The sequence below is a fragment of the Tachypleus tridentatus genome, chromosome 3, assembly GCF_004210375.1.
Source record: "Tachypleus tridentatus isolate NWPU-2018 chromosome 3, ASM421037v1, whole genome shotgun sequence".
NCBI classification, from domain to species: domain Eukaryota; kingdom Metazoa; phylum Arthropoda; class Merostomata; order Xiphosura; family Limulidae; genus Tachypleus; species Tachypleus tridentatus.
Window position 1 is genome coordinate 118,086,468 of NC_134827.1, and position 23,544 is coordinate 118,110,011.

At 34.7% G+C, this 23,544-nt stretch overlaps 2 protein-coding genes across 3 annotated transcripts in view; one reads left to right on the forward strand and one right to left on the reverse strand.

Annotated features, from left to right (window-relative positions):
- LOC143247856 (uncharacterized) overlaps window positions 1–23,544 on the reverse strand; it is a 393,539-nt gene that overhangs the window by 65,481 nt on the left and 304,514 nt on the right. The gene's annotated exons all lie outside the window — the stretch shown is intronic.
- Window positions 5,508–20,562, forward strand: LOC143245998 (uncharacterized). Its single transcript, XM_076492249.1, has 4 exons — window positions 5,508–6,101; window positions 15,683–15,769; window positions 19,908–20,093; window positions 20,431–20,562. The coding sequence occupies exons 1-4, from the start codon at window positions 6,093–6,095 to the stop codon at window positions 20,560–20,562; spliced, it is 414 nt and encodes a 137-aa protein (XP_076348364.1). The 5' UTR covers window positions 5,508–6,092.

The window sequence follows — 23,544 nt, forward strand, 5'->3', positions numbered from 1 at the left end:
TAGTACTGTTGTCAGAAGGAACAGTAAGTGTATTGTGGTAATATTCTATGTAGTATTGTTGTCACCAAGAACAGTAAGTTTATTGTAGTAATATTCTGTGTAGAATCGTTGTCAACAGGAACAGTAAGTATATTGTAGTAATATTCTATGTAGTATTGTTGTCACCAGGAACAGTTAGTGTATTGTGGTAATATTCTATGTAGTATTGTTGTCACCAAGAACAGTAAGTATATTGTAGTAATATTCTGTGTAGTATTGTTGTCACCAAGAACAGTAAGTATATTGTAGTAATATTCTATGTAGTATTGTTGTCACCAAGAACAGTAAGTATATTGTAGTAATATTCTATGTAGTATTGTTGTCACCAAGAACAGTAAGTGTATTGTAGTAATATTCTATGTAGTATTGTTGTCACCAAGAACAGTTAGTGTATTGTAGTAGTATTCTATGTAGTATCGTTGTCACCATGAACAGTAAGTGTATTGTGGTAATATTCTATGTAGTATTGTTGTTACCAGGAACAGTAAGTGTATTGTGGTAACATTCTATGTAGTATTGTTGTCACCAGGAACAGTAAGTATATATTAGTGACATTTTATGTAGTATTGTTGTCACCAAGAACAGTAAGTATATATTAGTAACATTCCATATAGTATTGCTGTCACCAGGAATAGTAAGTGTATTGTAGGAATATTCTATGTAGTATTGTTGTCACCAGGAATATTAAATGTATTGTTGTAATATTCTATGTACTATTGTTGTCACCAGGAACAGTAAGTGTATTGTAGTAATATTCTATGTAGTATTCTTGTCACCAGGAACAGTAAGTGTATTGTAGTAATATTCTATGTAGTATTCTTGTCACCAAGAACAGTAAGTATATTGTAGTAATATTCTATATAGTATTGTTGTCACCAGGAACAGTAAGTGTATTGTGGTAATATTTTATGTAGTATTGTTGTCACTAAGAACAGTTAGTGTATTGTAGTAATATTCTATGTAGTATTGTTGTCACCAGGAACAGTAAGTATATTGTGGTAATATTCTATGTAGTATTGTTGTCACCAAGAACAATAAGTATATTGTAGTAATATTCTATGTAGTATTGTTGTCACCAGGAACAGTAAGTGTATTGTGGTAATATTCTATGTAGTATTGTTGTCACCAAGAACAGTAAGTATATTGTAGTAATATTCTATGTAGTATTGTTGTCACCAGGAACAGTAAGTGTATTGTAGTAATATTCGATGTAGTATTGTTGTCACCAGGAACAATAAGTATATTGTAGTAATATTCTATGTAGTATTGTTGTCACCAGGAATAGTAAATGTATTGTGGTAACATTCTATGCAGTATTGTTGACTTTAGGAACAGTAAGTATATATTAGTAACATTGTATGTAGTATTGTTGTCACCAGGAATGGTAAGTGTATTTTAGTAATATTCTATGTAGTATTGTTGACACCAGGAACAGTAAGTATATTGTAGTAATATTCTATGTAGTATTGTTGTCACCAGGAACAGTAAGTATATTTTAGTAATATTCTATGTAGTATTGTTGTCACCAAGAACAGTAAGTGTATTGTGGTAATATTCTATGTAGTATTGTTGTCACCAAGAACAGTAAGTATATTCTAGTAATATTCTATGTAGTATTGTTGTCACCAGGAACAGTAAGTGTATTGTAGTAATATTCGATGTAGTATTGTTGTCACCAGGAACAATAAGTGTATTGTAGTAATATTCGATGTAGTATTGTTGTCACCAGGAACAATAAGTATATTGTAGTAATATTCTATGTAGTATTGTTGTCACCAGGAATAGTAAGTGTATTGTGGTAATATTCTATGTAGTATTGTTGTCACCAAGAACATTAAGTATATTGTAGTAATATTCTATGTAGTATTGTTGTCACCAGGAACAGTAAGTGTATTGTGGTAATATTCTATGTAGTATTGTTGTCACCAAGAACAGTAAGTGTATTGTAGTAATAATCTATGTAGTATTGTTGTCACCAGGAACAGTAAGTATATTGTGGTAATATTCTATGTAGTATTGTTGTCACCAAGAACAGTAAGTATATTGTCGTAATATTCTATGTAGTATTGTTGTCACCAGGAACAGTAAGTGTATTGTGGTAATATTCTATGTAGTATTGTTGTCACCAAGAACAGTAAGTATATTCTAGTAATATTCTATGTAGTATTATTGTCACCAGGAACAGTAAGTGTATTGTAGTAATATTCGATGTAGTATTGTTGTCACCAGGAACAATAAGTATATTGTAGTAATATTCTATGTAGTATTGTTGTGACCAGGAATAGTAAGTGTATTGTGGTAACATTCTATGCAGTATTGTTGACTTTAGGAACAGTAAGTATATATTAGTAACATTGTATGTAGTATTGTTGTCACCAGGAATAGTAAGTGTATTTTAGTAATATTCTATGTAGTATTGTTGACACCAGGAACAGTAAGTATATTGTAGTAATATTCTATGTAGTATTGTTGTCACCAGGAACAGTAAGTATATTTTAGTAATATTCTATGTATTATTGTTCTCACCAAGAACAGTAAGTATATTGTGATAATATTCTATGTAGTATTGTTGTCACCAGGAAGAGTAAGTGTATTGTGGTAATATTCTATGTAGTATTGTTGTCATCAAGAACAGTAAGTATATTGTAGTAATATTCTATGTAGTATTGTTGTCACCAAGAACAGTAAGTATATTGTAGTAATATTCTATGTAGTATTGTTGTCACCAGGAACAATAAGGGTATTGTGGTAATATTCTATGTAGTATTGTTGTCACCAGGAACAGTAAGTTTATTGTGGTGATATTCTATGTGGTATTGTTGTCACCAGGAACAGTAAGTTTATTGTGGTAATATTATATGTAGTTTTGTTGTCACCAGGAACAATAGGTATATTGTAGTAATATTATATGTAGTATTATTGTCATCAAGAACAGTAAGTATATTGTAGTAATATTCTATGTAGTATTGTTGTCACCAAGAACAGTAAGTATATTGTAGTAATATTCTATGTAGTATTGTTGTCACCAGGAACAATAAGGGTATTGTGGTAATATTCTATGTAGTATTGTTGTCACCAGGAACAGTAAGTTTATTGTGGTAATATTCTATGTGGTATTGTTGTCACCAGGAACAGTAAGTTTATTGTGGTAATATTATATGTAGTTTTGTTGTCACCAGGAACAATAAGGTATATTGTAGTAATATTATATGTAGTATTATTGTCATCAAGAACAGTAAGTATATTGTAGTAATATTCTATGTAGTATTGTTGTCACCAAGAACAGTAAGTATATTGTAGTAATATTCTATGTAGTATTTGTTGTCACCAGGAACAATAAGTATATTGTAGTAATATTATATGTAGTATTATTGCTACTATTGACAGTATTTTGGTATTCTGAATGTATAAAAACTTGCTTTCGTATTCTGTAATTCTGGTGAAGTTTAGAAAAACATCCTGAAGAATATTAGTTAACTATGTATGTCCTCGAGTATTGGATCTTTGTATGATCCTGTGTGCTAACGTCTGTCTTGTTCAATTAAACATGTTACGTTGTTTGTACTTTGTTAAGTACAGTATGTTATTTGTTTCTGAGATATTATTGGTGTTCGAGTTTACGAACAGAAACATAAACAGTGACAGAAGATCACGGTATTATGGAAAGGGTTAACATTGTGTATGAAAGAAGTAGAATGGGTTTATTTTGAACGTCAGGCCAGATCAACCAAGGTGTTTCTTTTAAACTTTCTAATAAGTAACATATGCTAAACTACTCCGATATATATTAGAGCAATGTTTAATGTCTTTGAAATTCATTAAGGTAACATGTAAAGAACTTCTAGTGTCATTCATTAATGTGAAAACGTGTAACAGCCTAAAAACAGCGAAAGGTGAATTAAATATGTCATTGTAACAATTCTAACACCAACTCAGTAATGTATCAACCACTGTTCTTTTTTCGTATCGATTTATTACAGTAACGTGTAACAGTGAACTACAATATGTTACAATTAGTTTTCGCCATATATGATATCTTTCTGCTACACGTTTCTTTAATATTAGAAAAACTAAAATGTTTCAATCATAAGATACTAGTATTTCAGCAAACTTATTACTTATAACGTTTTGAAGAAGATTTGTGTACTTGTTACCTAGCAACCTTTCAAGATCTGATGCTATGACGTTGTTAGATGTACTTGTTACCTAGCAACCTTTCAAGATCTGATGCTATGACGTTGTTAGATGTACTTGTTACCTAGCAACCTTTCAAGATCTGATGCTATGACGTTGTTAGATGTACTTGTTACCTAGCAACCTTTCAAGATCTGATGCCATGACGTTGTTAGATGTACTTGTTACCTAGCAACCTTTCAAGATCTGATGCCATGACGTTGTTAGATGTACTTGTTACCTAGCAACCTTTCAAGATCTGATGCCATGACGTTGTTAGATGTACTTGTTACCTAGCAACCTTTCAAGATCTGATGCCATGACGTTGTTAGATGTACTTGTTACCTAGCAACCTTTCAAGATCTGATGCCATGACGTTGTTAGATGTACTTGTTACCTAGCAACCTTTCAAGATCCGATGCCATGACGTTGTTAGATGTACTTGTTACGTAGCAACCTTTCAAGATCTGATGCCATGACGTTGTTAGATGTACTTGTTACCTAGCAACCTTTCAAGATCTGATGCTATGACGTTGTTAGATGTACTTGTTACCTAGCAACCTTTCAAGATCTGATGCTATGACGTTGTTAGATGTACTTGTTACCTAGCAACCTTTCAAGATCTGATGCCATGACGTTGTTAGATGTACTTGTTACCTAGCAACCTTTCAAGATCCAACGTTTTGAAGTTGTTAAACTGTTACCAGTTATCCTTCCTTGTTCTAAAGTTTTGTGGTCATGAGACTGTTTGTCACCTACCAACCTTTCTGGGATTACTTGTTTGGTGATGGCACGATGTACAAAATGTATAGACTACGAAATGTTTTATGTAGGAGAAACAAGAAGAAATAAAAAAACACGACCTGATGAAGGTAGGTAAGTAAACATATAACTAACAAATAAGTTTTTAAAATGCTCAAACATTGAATGTATTAAAACATAACAACAACGAAAGGAAAGCACTCACAATCAGGGTTAGCATCAGGATTCATAACATATTTGTATTAAATAAATTAAAAACCAGATGGAGCTGATACTGTCATAGAAAATCATTTTATTTTGTAATTTGAACTGTCGTTAGTAGTTCGTGTTTATGTCTCATTGTACTGAAATAAATCTTTCAGAATTATCCACAAGTAGCCGTTTAGGGACTAAGCTCCTAAGGTCACGAAAACGTTTCACGAATTACGTCTTGTAGGTTACTTGTTTTTTAACAGAGGGCTATTTTTTTCTAGTGTTGCAGTAGACATCGTAACAAGAAGAATAAAAACACAGACTTGCTGTATTTATGATAGGAAATCTGTAGCGTTGTGACCGATAATCATCGAACAATATCTGAATTTATCAGAAGAAGTTAGTAACTAATCCCGTCCTAGTTGTTTACGTGTCGACTCTGTCACAAGTATCGTTATCTTTCAAAGAAAGAAAAAAATCAAAGGATTAGATGACTGGACGAAAGTTCTAAGACTCGAGTGCCTCGGCGTGACTGTTTCTCGCCGGTTCTCTCAACAGTAGTACGGGTTTTACTACACGAACACGTTGCTGGCTTTCCCAGGCCCTCGTGGAGCGAGGGGCCAAGCTGTGACGCCCGCACCTTCTCCTCCCACCCCGGGGCCGACCGCGTGCGGCTATGCAAATGACCTGTCGTGTCAGAACCAGAAGGGGGCGCTGGAGGGGAGGACAATACCGTTTGGCCACTCCCAAGTTTCCTGGTTTGGCACACTACCGCGCCCTGCTCGCCTTCTGAGTTTAGCACGGAGACTCAGCTTCCATTCTCTAGTGAGGACTCGAGCGGTGAGGGTTGTCGCCAGGTGGTGTCTTATAAGTTGTGTTTGTTTAGTCAGTGCCTGTTTAGGTCTACACGTAGAAGGTCAGTTCGTATGGTTTTGGTAAGTCTTCAAACTATTTGTATTGTCAAAATAGAAGGTTTACTTACGGTCAGTTAGAACGTCCAACTTAGCTGCTTGATAGAACGTCTACCACCATCCAACTTAGCTACTTGAAGCTCGTTTTACAATTATCTAATAATGTGTGGCAACATGTATTTGTTCTGTAGTTGTTTAAAGAACACTTGTGTGTCAAGACTTATTTGTTCTATAGTTGTTTAAAGAAAACTTTTGTGTTAACACTTATTAGTTTTATAGTTATTTAAAGAACACTTGTGTGTTAACACGTATATGTTCCACAGTTGTTGAAAAACACTTGTGTGTTAACACGTATATGTTCCACAGTTGTTGAAAAACACTTGTGTGTTAATTCACTATAGTGTTAAGGTTATCCAGTGAACACCAGATTGTTATGTGTTAATTCATCATGGTGTTAAGGTTATCCAGTGAACACCAGATTGTTATGTGTTAATTCACCATGGTGTTAAGGTTATCCAGTAAACACCAGATTGTTATGTGTTAATTCACTATAGTGTTAAAGTTATCCAGTAAACACCTACTTGTGTATTAACTCACTGTAGTGTTAAGGTTATCCAGTAAACACCAGATTGTTATGTGTTAATTCACTATAGTGTTAAAGTTATCCAGTAAACACCAGATTGTTATGTGTTAATTCATCATGGTGTTAAGGTTATCCAGTGAACACCAGATTGTTATGTGTTAATTCACTATGGTGTTAAGGTTATCCAGTAAACACCAGATTGTTATGTGTTAATTCACTATGGTGTTAAAGTTATCCAGTGAACACCAGATTGTTATGTGTTAATTCACTATGGTGTTAAGGTTATCCAGTGAACACCAGATTGTTATGTGTTAATTCATCATGGTGTTAAAGTTATCCAGTGAACACCAGATTGTTATGTGTTAATTCACTATGGTGTTAAGGTTATCCAGTGAACACCAGATTGTTATGTGTTAATTCACTATGGTGTTAAGGTTATCCAGTGAACACCATATTGTTATGTATTAATTCATCATGGTGTTAAGGTTATCCAGTGAACACCAGATTGTTATGTGTTAATTCACCGTGGTGTTAAGGTTATCCAGTGAACACCAGATTCTTATGTGTTAATTCACTATAGTGTTAAGGTTATCCAGTAAACACCAGATTGTTATGTGTTAATTCACCATGGTGTTAAGGTTATCCAGTGAACACCAGATTGTTATGTGTTAATTCACTATGGTGTTAAGGTTATCCAGTGAACACCAGATTGTTATGTGTTAATTCACCATGGTGTTAAGGTTATCCACTAAACACCAGATTGTTATGTGTTAATTCACCATGGTGTTAAAGTTATCCAGTGAACACACAATTGATGTTGTTGTGTCTGATTGTTTTCTTGGTTGACGTTATGAAGCTGAACAAAAACTACAAACCTGAAAAATTTTCTAGAAAAAAAAAAAAATTGATTATATGTTTAGTCTCTGCAGAATAACTAGGGACTGTTATTAGTCTAATGTAAGGACAAAATAACACAAGTTTCCTTTGTGTTCAGGGTCTCAGTTGTCGTTGTTTAGTCTCTAGGTGCATGTTACATTATACATGAAAGGAATTTCCTAGAATATACATGTGATCAAATCTTCGTCACCTGTGACGTCACTGAGGGACACCAGCGTAAGAAAAAAATCACAAATCTCACCGGAGGGCTGTATTTCACTCTGCATTACACTTGCTAAAAACCCCTTCAGGGAAATCTGAGAGACAAAGATGTTATTTGGTCGACACGAAGAAAACTATCACAACAGAAGGGGGACAAGGGGGGGGGGGTTATTATCAGAAATGTGTTCAAAATTAATTATAACCTTTTGTTACAATTCCCTCAAAAGACGTCGACATTACCAAAAGAAATACAGGGTTTCCTCATAAAATGATGAACGAATTAATGTATGACGAGGACAGAAAATATCGAAGAGTTAACAGAGAAGAAATACACGGTCAAAAGAAGTAAAACTTAAGTAAAGACAGTAAAGTTGAGGAGTAAAACTTATGTAAGGACAGTAAAGTTAAGGATATAAACATAAATGAAGACAATAAAGTTAAGGAATAAACTCAACTGAGGACAGTAAAATTAAGAACTAAAACTTAAGTAAAGACAGTAAAGTTACGGAGGGAAACTTAACTGAGAACAGTAAAGATAAGGAGTCAAACTCAACTAAAGAATGTAAAGTTACGGAGTAAAACTCACCTAAAGACAGTAAAGTTACGGAGTAAAACACAACTCAGGACAGTAAAGTTAAGGAGTAAAACTCAACTAAAGACTGTAAAGTTGAGGAGTAAAACTCAACTAAAGACAATAAAGTTAAGGAGTAAAACTCAACTAAAGACAGTAAAGTTACGGAGTAAAACTCAACAAAGACTGTAAAGTTACGGAGTAAAACACAACTCAGGACAGTAAAGTTAAGGAGTAAAACTCAACTAAAGACAGTAAAGTTACGGAGTAAAACACAACTCAGGACAGTAAAGTTAAGGAGTAAAACACAACTCAGGACAGTAAAGTTAAGGAGTAAAACTCAACCAAAAACAGTAAAGTTAAGGAGTAAAACTCAACTCAGGACAGTAAAGTTAAGGAGTCAAACTCAACTAAAGAATGTAAAGTTACGGAGTAAAACTCACCTAAAGACAGTAAAGTTACGGAGTAAAACACAACTCAGGACAGTAAAGTTAAGGAGTAAAACTCAACTAAAGACTGTAAAGTTGAGGAGTAAAACTCAACTAAAGACAATAAAGTTAAGGAGTAAAACTCAACTAAAGACAGTAAAGTTACGGAGTAAAACTCAACTAAAGACAGTAAAGTTACGGAGTAAAACTCAACTAAAGACTGTAAAGTTACGGAGTAAAACTCAACAAAGACTGTAAAGTTACGAAGTAAAACTCAACTAAAGACAGTAAAGTTAAGGAGTAAAACTCAACTAAAGACAGTAAAGTTAAGGAGTAAAACTCACCTAAAGACAGTAAAGTTACGGAGTAAAACACAACTCAGGACAGTAAAGTTAAGGAGTAAAACTCAACTAAAGACAGTAAAGTTACGGAGTAAAACACAACTCAGGACAGTAAAGTTAAGGAGTAAAACACAACTCAGGACAGTAAAGTTAAGGAGTAAAACTCAACCAAAAACAGTAAAGTTAAGGAGTAAAACTCAACTAAAGACAGTAAAGTTGAGGAGTAAAACTCAACTAAAGACAGTAAAGTTACGGAGTAAAACTCAACTAAAGACTGTAAAGTTACGGAGTAAATCTCAACTAAAGACTGTAAAGTTAAGGAGTAAAACACAACTAAAGACAGTAAAGTTACGGAGTAAAACTCAACTAAAGACAGTAAAGTTACGGAGTAAAACCCAACTAAAGACAGTAAAGTTACGGAGTAAAACTCAACTAAAGACTGTAAAGTTACGGAGTAAAACTCAACTAAAGACTGTAAAGTTAAGGAGTAAAACACAACTAAAGACAGTAAAGTTACGGAGTCAAACTCAACTAAAGAATGTAAAGTTACGGAGTAAAACTCACCTAAAGACAGTAAAGTTACGGAGTAAAACACAACTCAGGACAGTAAAGTTAAGGAGTAAAACACAACTAAAGACAGTAAAGTTACGGAGTCAAACTCAACTAAAGACTGTAAAGTTACGAAGTAAAACTCACCTAAAGACAGTAAAGTTACGGAGTAAAACACAACTCAGGACAGTAAAGTTAAGGAGTAAAACACACCTAAAGACAGTAAAGTTACGGAGTAAAACACAACTCAGGACAGTAAAGTTAAGGAGTAAAACTCAACTAAAGACTGTAAAGTTGAGGAGTAAAACTCAACTAAAGACTGTAAAGTTGAGGAGTAAAACTCAACTAAAGACAATAAAGTTAAGGAGTAAAACTCAACTAAAGACAGTAAAGTTGAGGAGTAAAACTCAACTAAAGACAGTAAAGTTACGGAGTAAAACTCAACTAAAGACTGTAAAGTTACGGAGTAAATCTCAACTAAAGACTGTAAAGTTAAGGAGTAAAACACAACTAAAGACAGTAAAGTTACGGAGTAAAACTCAACTAAAGACAGTAAAGTTACGGAGTAAAACTCAACTAAAGACAGTAAAGTTACGGAGTAAAACTCAACTAAAGACTGTAAAGTTACGGAGTAAAACTCAACTAAAGACTGTAAAGTTAAGGAGTAAAACACAACTAAAGACAGTAAAGTTACGGAGTCAAACTCAACTAAAGAATGTAAAGTTACGGAGTAAAACACAACTCAGGACAGTAAAGTTAAGGAGTAAAACTCAACTAAAGACTGTAAAGTTGAGGAGTAAAACTCAACTAAAGACTGTAAAGTTGAGGAGTAAAACTCAACTAAAGACTGTAAAGTTACGGAGTAAAACTCAACTAAAGACAATAAAGTTAAGGAGTAAAACTCAACTAAAGACAGTAAAGTTACGGAGTAAAACCCAACTAAAGACAGTAAAGTTACGGAGTAAAACTCAACTAAAGACAGTAAAGTTACGGAGTAAAACTCAACTAAAGACTGTAAAGTTGAGTAGTAAAACTCAACTAAAGACTGTAAAGTTGAGGAGTAAAACTCAACTAAAGACTGTAAAGTTACGGAGTAAAACTCAACTAAAGACAATAAAGTTAAGGAGTAAAACTCAACTAAAGACAGTAAAGTTACGGAGTAAAACTCAACTAAAGACAGTAATGTTACGGAGTAAAACTTAACTAAAGACTGTAAAGTTACGGAGTAAAACTCAACAACGACTGTAAAGTTACGAAGTAAAACTCAACTAAAGACAGTAAAGTTAAGGAGTAAAACTCAACTAAAGACAGTAAAGTTAAGGAGTAAAACTCAACTCAGGACAGTAAAGTTAAGGAGTAAAACTCAACTAAAGACTGTAAAGTTGAGGAGTAAAACACAACTCAGGACAGTAAAGTTACGGAGTAAAACTCAACTAAAGACAGTAAAGTTAAGGAGTAAAACTCAACTAAAGACTGTAAAGTTACGGAGTAAAACTCAACTAAAGAAAGTAAAGTTAAGGAGTAAAACTCAACTAAAGACAGTAAAGTTACGGAGTAAAGTTACGGAGTAAAACTCAACTAAAGACAGTAAAGTTAAGGAGTAAAACTCAACTAAAGACTGTTAAGTTACGGAGTAAAACTCAACTAAAGACAGTAAAGTTACGGAGTAAAACTCAACTAAACACTGTAAAGTTACGGAGTAAAGTTACGGAGTAAAACTCAACTAAAGACAGTAAAGTTAAGGAGTAAAACTCAACTAAAGACTGTTAAGTTACGGAGTAAAACTCAACTAAAGAAAGTAAAGTTAAGGAGTAAAACTCAACTAAAGACAGTAAAGTTAAGGAGTAAAACTCAACTAAAGACAGTAAAGTTACGGAGTAAAACTCAACTAAAGACAGTAAAGTTAAGGAGTAAAACTCAACTAAAGACAGTAAAGTTAAGGAGTAAAACTCAACTAAAGACTGTAAAGTTACGGAGTAAAACTCAACTAAAGACAGTAAAGTTAAGGAGTAAAACTCAACTAAAGACAGTAAAGTTAAGGAGTAAAACTCAACTAAAGACTGTTAAGTTACGGAGTAAAACTCAACTAAAGAAAGTAAAGTTAAGGAGTAAAACTCAACTAAAGACAGTAAAGTTAAGGAGTAAAACTCAACTAAAGACAGTAAAGTTAAGGAGTAAAACTCAACTAAAGACTGTAAAGTTACGGAGTAAAACTCAACTAAAGACAGTAAAGTTAAGGAGTAAAACTCAACTAAAGACAGTAAAGTTCAGGAGTAAAACTCAACTAAAGACAGTAAAGTTAAGGAGTAAAACTTATCAAAAGAAGTAAAGGAAAGGAGTGAAACGCTGACTATAAAGTTCGGTACGTTTACTACCGTACATCTAACTGTAAAGTTCTGTACGTTTACTACCGTACATCTAACTGTAAAATTCTGTAAGTTTACTGCCGTACATCTGGCTACTTAGTTCTGTAAATTTACTACCGTAATTTAACTGTAAAGTTCTGTAAGTTTACTACCGTACATCTAACTGTAAAGTTTTGTACGTTTACTACCGTACTTCTAACTGTAAAGTTCTGTACGTTTACTACCGTACATTTTTGTTCTGTAGAACTAGATCTTGAAGCCAAATTTGTTCCCGACAGCAGCTGTCGCTACGAAACCTTAAACAAAAGGGTGGATCGACTCCACCCCACGCGTTCCCTTGGGTAGGGAGCGTCTAGACGGCACGACAGATGTCGGGGGAGGGTAGGCCAGCTGCTAAGGGGCTCTGTACTTTATTGTGTTGGCTGGTTTGCCGGTTGAAATCTTCCTTTGACCATAGGTTGAAAACGGCGCAGTGTTTATTATGACGCAAAGAAATACAATATAAACATAAAGCTGGACTCGTACCTGGGGTTGAGAGTCAGGGACGAGTCAACGATTTAATCATTCGTTTTCTTAGTTTTAATATATATATATATATATTATATATATATGTACTCGCACATAAAATCACGTGCTGGCTGTATGTGCTCACCGGACAATGAAGGCTTGGTCACCACAAGGTCTACTTGATGTATTTTAGGTATTTGGGGGTGGTGGTGGGTGGCTACAAGACAGCTGGCGATATAACTTACACGTGGGGGTTTATCATTCCATTCATTACAAGTGCTGCCGCTTGCCCTGACCTGGGGCATTACGTGCTCTCCCTGTCACGTGACGGTTTCGTGTGTCAGTTTGGTCATTGCAACACTATTGACCTTTATTTATATCATGTTAGAAACGAATTGTTTATAAAAGCTCAATATTTATTTGATTTCAAGTGATATTAGAAAACCATTGAATTTATGTTTGCGTTTGCTGGTTTTAGATGGCACTGAACAGTTATGGTTGTATATGTTAATGTAACTTGTCATAATTCAATGGATAACGTACAATATGTTATCGTTCTGTATCCAGTGATGGTTCTTTTCGTTTTACACTTTACTCTGTTTTCACTTGTTTCTGTTGAAATGTATATTGAAATGATACTTAATTTACCCCCGCTAGTATAGGCTACGGATTTACAACGCTAAAATCAGGGGTTCGATTCCCTTTGGTGGAATCAACAGATAGCCAGATGTGGCTTTGCTATAAGACAACACACACATACATAATCTACTTTTGTAATATCCATCTGGCGGTGATACTTTATCCAATATTTTAACATTCATCTGGCACTGGTACTTTGAGGAGTGCTTTAATATCCATCTCGCGGTGGTACTTTATATCACCATTGTAAGATCCATCTCGCGGTGGTACTTTATCCACTATTGTAAGATCCATCTCGCGGTGGTACTTTATCCACTATTGTAAGATCCATCTCACGGTGGTACTTTATATCACCATTGTAAGATCCATCTCACGGTGGTACTTTATTCAATGTTTTAACTGCTAGCTGGTGATGATTCCATAACAAAACGTAAAGATTTTTTGAAAGGTAACGTCTGTGTGGCACTACTCTGTATCTTCAATTATTCACTGGAGTATGTATTGTATTATCTGTTACTGACACTTTAAGGTTCAGTGATGATACAAAGTACATCCTAGAAAAAGTTTAACACGCGTTTTATTGATTTGTGTGTGTTTATAGTTCTTGCGCCAAGAATTTCTTTAATAGTGTGCTGCACCGAAGACATGACCTGCTACTAGGACGCAAGCCACGTGACGATTTACGGATTGGTAGCAGCGTCCGTAACGACCGATCGTGCGTCATACCATTCACGTGCAGTGAAATGTGAAAATTGTACGTACTGAATTACTGTACGAGGCGTGGTTTGGTTTCCCTGGTGTCGATAGTGGTGTCTTCTCAGAGTCTCTATAGTAAAAAGCATTCATTATCTCGAAAAAAATACCTCAATTCGGTGAAGGCCGTATTTGGTTATGTCGTTTGTTTCATGACGCCAGATAGAGGTGTACCTGTGACAGGATGGAACACTTTCATTGCCGAAATTTAAAATAACTAATAAAGCAAAATAATTTTCATCTTAGTTCCTATCCAAAGCGACGGGCTAACTACACCCTCCCTTCACTAGGTGTTTCTCACCATATTGATGTTCAAATGCGTGAGTTGATGTCTCCCCGTATTCTACAGTTACAATACAATTTATCACACAAATCCAAAACACATACGCGATGTCTCTCTACGCCATTCTCAAAGTTTGTTTACTTTTTCTAGCTTAGAGTTTACGTCACAATTTATGCTTAACGTATAACAGTCGTCAATACACTATAATTCTACATTCATCCTTGTATTTAACAGTGCCAGTTACAGACACTTCACCACTTAGGCTTAACGTGTAACAGCTGACAGTACACTACCATTCTACATTCATCCTTGTATTTAACAGTGCTAGTTACAGACACTTCACCACTTAGGCTTAACGTGTAACAGCTGACAGTACACTACCATTCTACATTCATCCTTGTATTTAATTGTAATAGTTACAGACACTTCACCACTTAGACTTAACGTGTAACCGCTGACAGTACACTACCATTCTACATTCATCCTTGTATTTAACAGTGCTAGTTACAGACACTTCACCACTTAGGCTTAACGTGTAACCGCTGACAGTACACTACCATTTTATCTAGATTCATTTTTGTATTTAATTGTAGTAGTTACAAAGCTACGAACACTTGTTCAGACGTGAGGAAAATAACTTGTAACGTTTCAATATTTTCTTTAAATTAAATTGATACCTGTAGAAGGTTGTAATTAATATTTCAAGTTACATCCCGTATTAGGCCTAAAGCTAAGCGGAATCAAACGTGAAAGTGTTAATGGTACATTGTAGCTTATTTAAAATGACTAAACATGAAACGACTGGGTAAGGTAACAGCAGAAAACGAAATAATGTCAGACATATAATATTCACCCCGCACGTAATCGTTATTAAAGTGTTGTATTTACGTGTAGAAAATAACAGATTGAAATGTTAATATTAAAGTGTTGTATTTACACGTGTAGAAAATAACAGATTGAAGTGTTAATATTAAAGTGTTGTATTTACACGTGTAGAAAATAACAGATTGAAGTGTTAATATTAAAGTGTTGTATTTACACGTGTAGAAAATAACAGATTGAAGTGTTAATATTAAAGTGTTGTATTTACACGTGTAGAAAATAACAGATTGAAGTGTTAATATTAAACTGTTGTATTTACACGTGTAGAAAATAACAGATTGAAGTGTTAATATTAAAGTGTTGTATTTACACGTGTAGTAAACAGTGAACTAGACTGATCGTGGAAGTTTTCAAAGAACGAAGCTTATCTTACTTGGAGTCTCCTGAACATGTTGTGTATTGCAATACAATAATACTTATCTAACACCAGGCTGTACTTAGCACCTATAACACAATAAAATGCTGTCAATTTAATAGTAGAGTTTCATTTTACATTATTGATTGGATAATTTGTTGCTTGCTTTTTAAAGGTTTTGTAGTGAAAGTGGGTGTAGTATGACCGTTATTAAAACTGGGTGCTAAAGGTCTTGTTCTTTCCTTTTCAGCGTGAGGGCGTAACTCTAATTATCACTCCGGGGTCTGAGGTGAACTTAGACCCACATTGTATGCATCAGATGATGAACTCCAAAGAGGTAGGTGTCGTTTTCATTTTGTTTTTTGTTAAAATTTTATACAAAGTTAGGTCCATCAACTAGGCTTACAGAAAAAGGTATAAGTTGAAGTCATGCAGTTTAAGATCGTTGGACAGTTTATAGAGTAAGACTTTGTTATTTAAAAATATATCTCTTGTGGTATTATATTAATAATTTGAGAAGGCAAATTTACAAGTTTTCGTTTCAGAAGTTATCATCACACCAGGTTTTAAGATTTTGGTAAAGCCACGATAATTGACACTTCGAACTTTTTTATGTCTTTAAAAGAAGTTACCGTGGGTTATATTAGGATCTTCTTCGTTTCAATTAACACTCAGAAATAGTAGATTATATGTGTATTAAAAACATTACTGACGACCATAAATAAACTAAGTTCTTCGTTGCTTTAATTGGTATGTTTTCAATGTACAAAAAAGCAGAACGTTTTACTTTGATTTGTGTCCAATATTCTGCAGAATTAGAGTTGGATACGCCCATTATCGGACAGCATGTTTAACTATTGACAAAACAATCAGTTGTAACTTCAAGGTACTTCTGTTTCAGTATCCGTGTCATCACACGGATCATAAGTAGGACATAATTATGGAACCCTGGCTAGCAGCAGTGTTTCCAAGCGTATTTAATTTAGTTACAATGAGCATTTGCCAATCACGATTTACCAAAACTACCTCGATCAAGAACGGTTTCTTTTGATCTACTTACAGAAAGCGCCCTCTATTGACAGTATTAGCATTAACAATTGGTTAGACTGATGTTTTCTATGCTTCATAATGATTTGGACATTAACGTAAACATGTATTTAGTGCTGAGTTTATTATTTTGGTGTAACGAAACTTTATTTTCTTTTATTCGACCGCATTAAGAAAGTATTTTAGATTTTAGTTTTAACTGAATAGTAAAAATTAGTATATACGAAAGTCTTTATAAAAGTTTGGATAAAAGGAACATTTTCATTGAACATTTAATTAAATTCTCGATAGTAAATGTTACTGTATTGTAAGACACGAACAGACAAATAGTAAATGGTCACATTTGACTTGTCTTGTTGCCAAACCCCTGGTGGTTCAGTGATGAGCCTAGGACCTTTTACTCTATGACGTTAAAAAATCGAGTTTCAATAACCACGGTGGTAATGCAAAGATATATAGATTCATTTGTCTTACTCTGTAAGTACTAACAAACAAAGGTCTTGGCAGTGTTGTCTAACACAGTTTTAATAGGTAGTAACAAACAAAGGTCTTGGCAGTGTTGTCTAACACATTTTTAATAGGTAGTAACAAACAGAGGTCTTGGCAGTGTTGTCTAACACAGTTTTAATAGGTAGTAACAAACAGAGGTCTTGGCAGTGTTGTCTAACACATTTTTAATAGGTGGTAACAAACAAAGGTCTTGGCAGTGTTGTCTGACACATTTTTAATAGGTAGTAACAAACAGAGGTCTTGGCAGTGTTGTCTAACACATTTTTAATAGGTAGTAACAAACAGAGGTCTTGGCAGTGTTGTCTAACACATTTTTAATAGGTAGTAACAAACAGAGGTCTTGGCAGTGTTGTGTAACACATTTTTAATAGGTAGTAACAAACAGAGGTCTTGGCAGTGTTGTCTAACACATTTTTAATAGGTAGTAACAAACAGAGGTCTTGGCAGTGTTGTCTAACACAGTTTTAATAGGTAGTAACAAACAGAGGTCTTGGCAGTGTTGTCTAACACATTTTTAATAGGTGGTAACAAACAAAGGTCTTGGCAGTGTTGTCTGACACATTTTTAATAGGTAGTAACAAACAGAGGTCTTGGCAGTGTTGTCTTAACACATTTTTAATAGCTATAAAACAAACAAAGGTCTTAGCAGTGTTGTCTAACACATTTTTAATAGCTATGAAACAAACAGAGGTCTTGGCAGTGTTGTCTAACACAGTTGTAGTAGGTAGTAATAAACAGAGGTCTTGGCAGTGTTGTCTAACACATTTTTAGTAGGTAGTAACAAACAAAGGTCTTCGCAGTGTTGTCTAACACATTTTTAATAGGTAGTAACAAACAGAGGTCTTCGCAGTGTTGTGTAACACATTTTTAGTAGGTAGTGACAAACAGAGGTCTTGGCAGTGTTGTGTAACACATTTTTAGTGAGTAGTGACAAACGTTGGCCGAGCCAGAATAGAAACTTTCTTCGATATTCTAATATACGGACTACTAAGGCCTGTTAAATGGTGCGTAACACGTATATTTATAATGTCAAAGACACGGAACATGTGGTAGCTAACTTCCGTTGTACTATCGGAGGAGAAGTTCGCTGTAATCCGCCGGAAAGCAGTCACTATCGGAACGTGCAGTTTCAGCCTCGACTCTTAACCATTGGATCGCGAGTTCGAATTCCGTCGCCGAAGATGCTCGTCTTTACAGTGATCGGGACATTATAATGTGACAATTTATCCTAGTGTTCGATTAGAATTAGTGAGTGGTGTTAACTGGTTGTTTTCTCTCTAGTCCGTCACTTCTCAATTCAGGACGACTAACGTGTAGATAACCCTCTAATAACTTTACAGAAATTTAACAAACAAACAATTTCTGTCTGAAAATCGCATCTTACGAATACTTAACGTAACATATGGCGTCAGAAAACAGTAACAACAAAACACGATTGCAATAGTACATTTCAGTAATGTGATTAACTAATAAGTTACTTGTCAATGATTCCTGTACTCAGTTCCAGACGAAAGCGGAGATTGTGTCATTTTTATTTATCAAACAAATGTAACAATACCATCTAATACTTTTGGACTTCCTCTGTTTCTTAAAATAGCCACCTATAAATAACAAAAAAGAACAGGACACGAATCATGTCACAACCTTCTGGTCTTGCTGGCTCGGCCTGGTCAGGTGGGTTAAGGTTTTCGACTTGTAATATGAGGGTCACGGGATCGGATCCCTGTCGCACCAAACATGCTTGCCCTTTCAGCTGTGGAGGCGTTATAATGTGACGGTCAATACCTCTATTCTTTGGTAAAAGAGTAGCCCAAGAGTTGGCGGTGGGTGGTGATGACTAGCTGCCTTCTCTCTAGTCTTACGCTGCTAAATTAGAGACGGCTATCGCAGATATCCCTCGTGTAGCTTTACGCGAAATTCAAAACAAACGAACAAACCTTATCTTGCTTTCAAATGTAGCGTTTAAATAACCGGAACTTGTCACCTGTGCGTTTGTCCGTTGTTTGTAACACGGTCCATGTGGAACTGAACATGTAAACACTTCTTATGAACCAAACATTTATGTAGAATATTTATTTAAAGTTCAAAATAACTGAATTTTTATTACGTATCTTCACATAGCCTCGTATCTAATAAGAATAACTGACTTAATATATATAATACCCTCCCATAAAGTGGTGTATAACAAGTACAAAGATTTGATATAAAATATCCTCACATAAACATATCTTCAGAAAGAATAAACAACTTGTGCAGAATACTCTCATATGAACTAGTTAGGGTAATTATCCTTAAGTAATTGTAACGTGACTTATCGGGAATAATTGTTCTGAAGTAAATATAAACTAGACAAACCTTTTATAGAATAGTCGAGAACCAAACTCATGTCGCCTGTAGCGCCACGGTTTGTATATCTGATAACATGCCGCTGTATTAGCATATATGTTATTTAAGACTCGTTCAATTGTTGCTTTGGCATATATGTATGATATCAAAGGTTGGATAAATACACAGTGTATGACTGTTAACAATCAGTGTATTTTATTATCAAAGGTTTGTGTGTACGACTGTTAACAATCAGTGTATTTTATTACCAATGGTTTGTATGTACGACTGTTAACATTCAGTGTATTTTATTATCAAAGGTTTGTATGTACGACTGTTAACATTCAGTGTATTTTATTATCAAAGGTTTGTGTGTACGACTGTTAACATTCAGTGTATTTTATTATCAAAGGTTTGTGTGTACGACTGTTAACATTCAGTGTATTTTATTATCAAAGATTTGTGTGTACGACTGTTAACATTCAGTGTACTTCATTATTAAAGGTTTGTGTGTACGACTGTTAACATTCAGTGTATTTCATTATTACAGGTGTGTATATAAGAGTGTACATTTTGTTTATATTATTGTCCAGGCCGAGTGCCCACCTATTCAAATGGAGCCAGTGGACCTGTCTATTAATAAAAGCCGGTCATCTTCGCCGACCTTATCAATATCACCTGAACTGGGTCGCAGACAGATGTCACCACCATCTCCCGCAGAAAGTCCAAACCTAATTGACTTAAGGATGAATAGAGGTGGTAAGTTGTCAATTATCCTAGTGAGTTTTACCGAACGTAGAGTGAAACACTGGTATCACAGAACGTATTATAATTTGTTTGTTACACAGCTAGTTTATGTACGGTGTTACGACAGCACCTGGTAATTTTTGTATATTGTTTTCACACCTAATTACAGTAGCTGGGATCATATATGGTATTATAACACGTGGTAACAATCTTAGATACAATGGCATAGTGTTAGGAAATGTTAGCTAGAAATATAAACTTGCTGTGAGGGGTCGACAACCTACTTAAAGTAACTCTCGTGTTTTTGTTGTTATCGTCTCATCTTTGAACATAAACTTTTGGTTTTTGCCTCGTTCGTGTCAACCGTAGGGTTTGGCTGTTCTACGAATGTTGTTTATTAGAATTAAGTACGGTAAGCCACTGGGCGGTTCCCCGTCTTCTTTGCTCCGGTCACGTGAGAGAGTGCACGAGAAGGGCGTGAAGCCACCAGAACTCTTGTAATCCTTTGGGTGAGGTCGGATTTTCTTTTCGGGCACTTAATAAACGGATAGCCTAACCCAAACTGTTCATCCCACCAAATATTCTGTTAGTCAGTTCATGTTAATCCGTGATAATGCTCTTCAATCGACAACTATATTGCGCTGATTTCCTTGTAACAGTAGCCGCAAACTTTGGAATAGCTAAGAACTCAATATATTTTATTTTATTACTGAATTAATCCTAAAGAAAGGGAAATATGGCGTCCTTCTGCGTGGACAGAACACCTCCCACAGGCTCGACTTTCGGACACTTCTTTTAATGCAGAAAAGCCCCTGGTCTGCTATGTGTTTGTTGTTAATCACAAATATACATAATAGGTTCTCTGTGCTGTAGCCACCAGGAGTATAATGCTGATGTTTACTGTTATAAATCTTCAGACTTATCGCTGAGCAGCTAAGGAGGGGGGGACAAAACTTATCTTCCGATACAGTTAATATGGATATGTGAGAGTAATACAAATGTAATTACAGGTAATAGAGCAGCACGAGCTTCTGTAACATCGCTGTGGTTGTAATATTCAAATCTTGTCACCTCAAAGGCTCAAATATTTCTATTAACCTTCAAGTGTCTTGTACATAACATAATCTAATCACACTTTGTGTATAAACAACTAAGGAAACTGTTACAATCGATACAACGACTTTTTGTAGATCAATCGTCGAGGTTTGCTTATCAGCGGTTATTAATTTTAGTAAGAAGGTCTGGTTAACTATCAACACATTACTACGTGACAGCAACTCACTGGACGAGTGACACTGAGTAACGTGTACGGTTACTACCAGCTGTATGTCTTATGACAGTGAGTAACGTGTACTGTTACTACCAGCTGTATGTCTTATGACATTGAGTAACGTGTACTGTAAATACCAGCTGAATGTCTTATGGCATTGAGTAACGTGTACTGTTACTACCAGCTGAATGTCTTATGACAGTGAGTAACGTGTACTGTTACAACCAGCTGAATGTCTTATGGCATTGAGTAACGTGTACTGTTACTACCAGCTGAATGTCTTATGACAGTGAGTAACGTATACTGTAAATACCAGCTGAATGTCTTATGGCATTGAGGAACGTGTACTGTTACTACCAGCTGAATGTCTTATGACAGTGAGTAACGTGTACTGTTACAACCAGCTGAATGTCTTATGGCATTGAGTAACGTGTACTGTTACTACCAGGTGTATGTCTTATGACAGTGAGTAACGTGTACTGTTACTACCAGCTGTATGTTTTATAGCAGTGAGTAACGTGTACTGTTACTACCAGCTGTATGTTTTATAGCAGTGAGTAACGTGTACTGTTACTACCAGCTGTATGTTTTATAGCAGTGAGTAACGTGTACTGTTACTACCAGCTGTATGTTTTATAGCAGTGAGTAACGTCTGCTATTATTATAGCATTCGTTCGTACTTAATAGAGGTAATTTATAATAACAAAACACCATTCTTGTGATACTGTTTATATAGACATCACCAGTATAGTGGTATGATTAAGATACTGTTTATATAGACATCACCAGTATAGTGGTATGATTAAGATACTGTTTATATAGATATCACCGGTATAGTGGTATGATTAAGATACTGTTTATATAGACATCACCAGTATAGTGGTATGATTAAGATACTGTTTATATAGACATCACCAGTATAGTGGTATGATTAAGATACTGTTTATATAGACATCACCGGTATAGTGGTATGATTAAGATACTGTTTATATAGACATCACCGGCATATAGTGGTATGATTAAGATACTGTTTATATAGACATCACCAGTATATAGTGGTATGATTAAGATACTGTTTATATAGACATCACCAGTATAGTGGTATGATTAAGATACTGTTTATATAGACATCACCAGTATAGTGGTATGATTAAGATACTGTTTATATAGACATCACCAGTATAGTGGTATGATTAAGATACTGTTTATATAGACATCACCAGAGTAGTGGTATGATTAAGATACTGTTTATATAGACATCACCAGTATAGTGGTGTGAAGTATGATTAAGATACTGTTTATATAGACATCACCAGTATAGTGGTATGAATAAGATACTGTTTATATAGACACCACCAGCATAGTGGTATGATTAAGATACTGTTTATATAGACATCACCGGTATAGTGGTATGATTAAGATACTGTTTATATAGACATCACCCGGTATAGTGGTATGATTAAGATACTGTTTATATAGACATCACGGTATAGTGGTATGATTAAGATACTGTTTTATACAGACATCACCGGTATAGTGGTATGATTAAGATACTGTTTATATAGACATCACCAGTATAGTGGTATGATTAAAATACTGTTTATATAGACATCACCAGTATAGTGGTATGATTAAGATACTGTTTATATAGACATCACCAGTATAGTGGTATGATTAAGATACTGTTTATATAGACACCACCAGTATAGTGGTATGATTAAGATACTGTTTATATAGACATCACCAGTATAGTGGTATGATTAAGATACTGTTTATATAGACATCACCAGTATAGTGGTATGATTAAGATACTGTTTATATAGACATCACCAGTATAGTGGTATGATTAAGATACTGTTTAGATAGACATCACCAGTATAGTGGTATGATTAAGATACTGTTTGTATACACATTACCAGTATAGTGGTATGATTAAGATACTGTTTATATAGACATCACCAGTATAGTGGTATGATTAAGATACTGTTTATATAAACATCACCGGTATAGTGGTATGATTAAGATACTGTTTATATAGACATCACCAGTATAGTGGTATGATATAATACTGTTTAGATAGACATCACCAGTATAGTGGTATGATTAAGATACTGTTTATATAGACATTACCAGTATAGTGGTATGATTAAGATACTGTTTATATAAACATCACCGGTATAGTGGTATGATTAAGATACTGTTTATATAGACAT

Bases quoted from the DNA above. Each gene is read 5' to 3' on its own strand.
- LOC143245998 (XM_076492249.1), top strand. The intron at 15,770-19,907 runs GTAGGTGTCGTT...ATTATTGTCCAG, and splicing joins AGATGATGAACTCCAAAGAG to GCCGAGTGCCCACCTATTCA. The intron at 20,094-20,430 runs GTGAGTTTTACC...TGTCAACCGTAG, and splicing joins GTAAGTTGTCAATTATCCTA to GGTTTGGCTGTTCTACGAAT.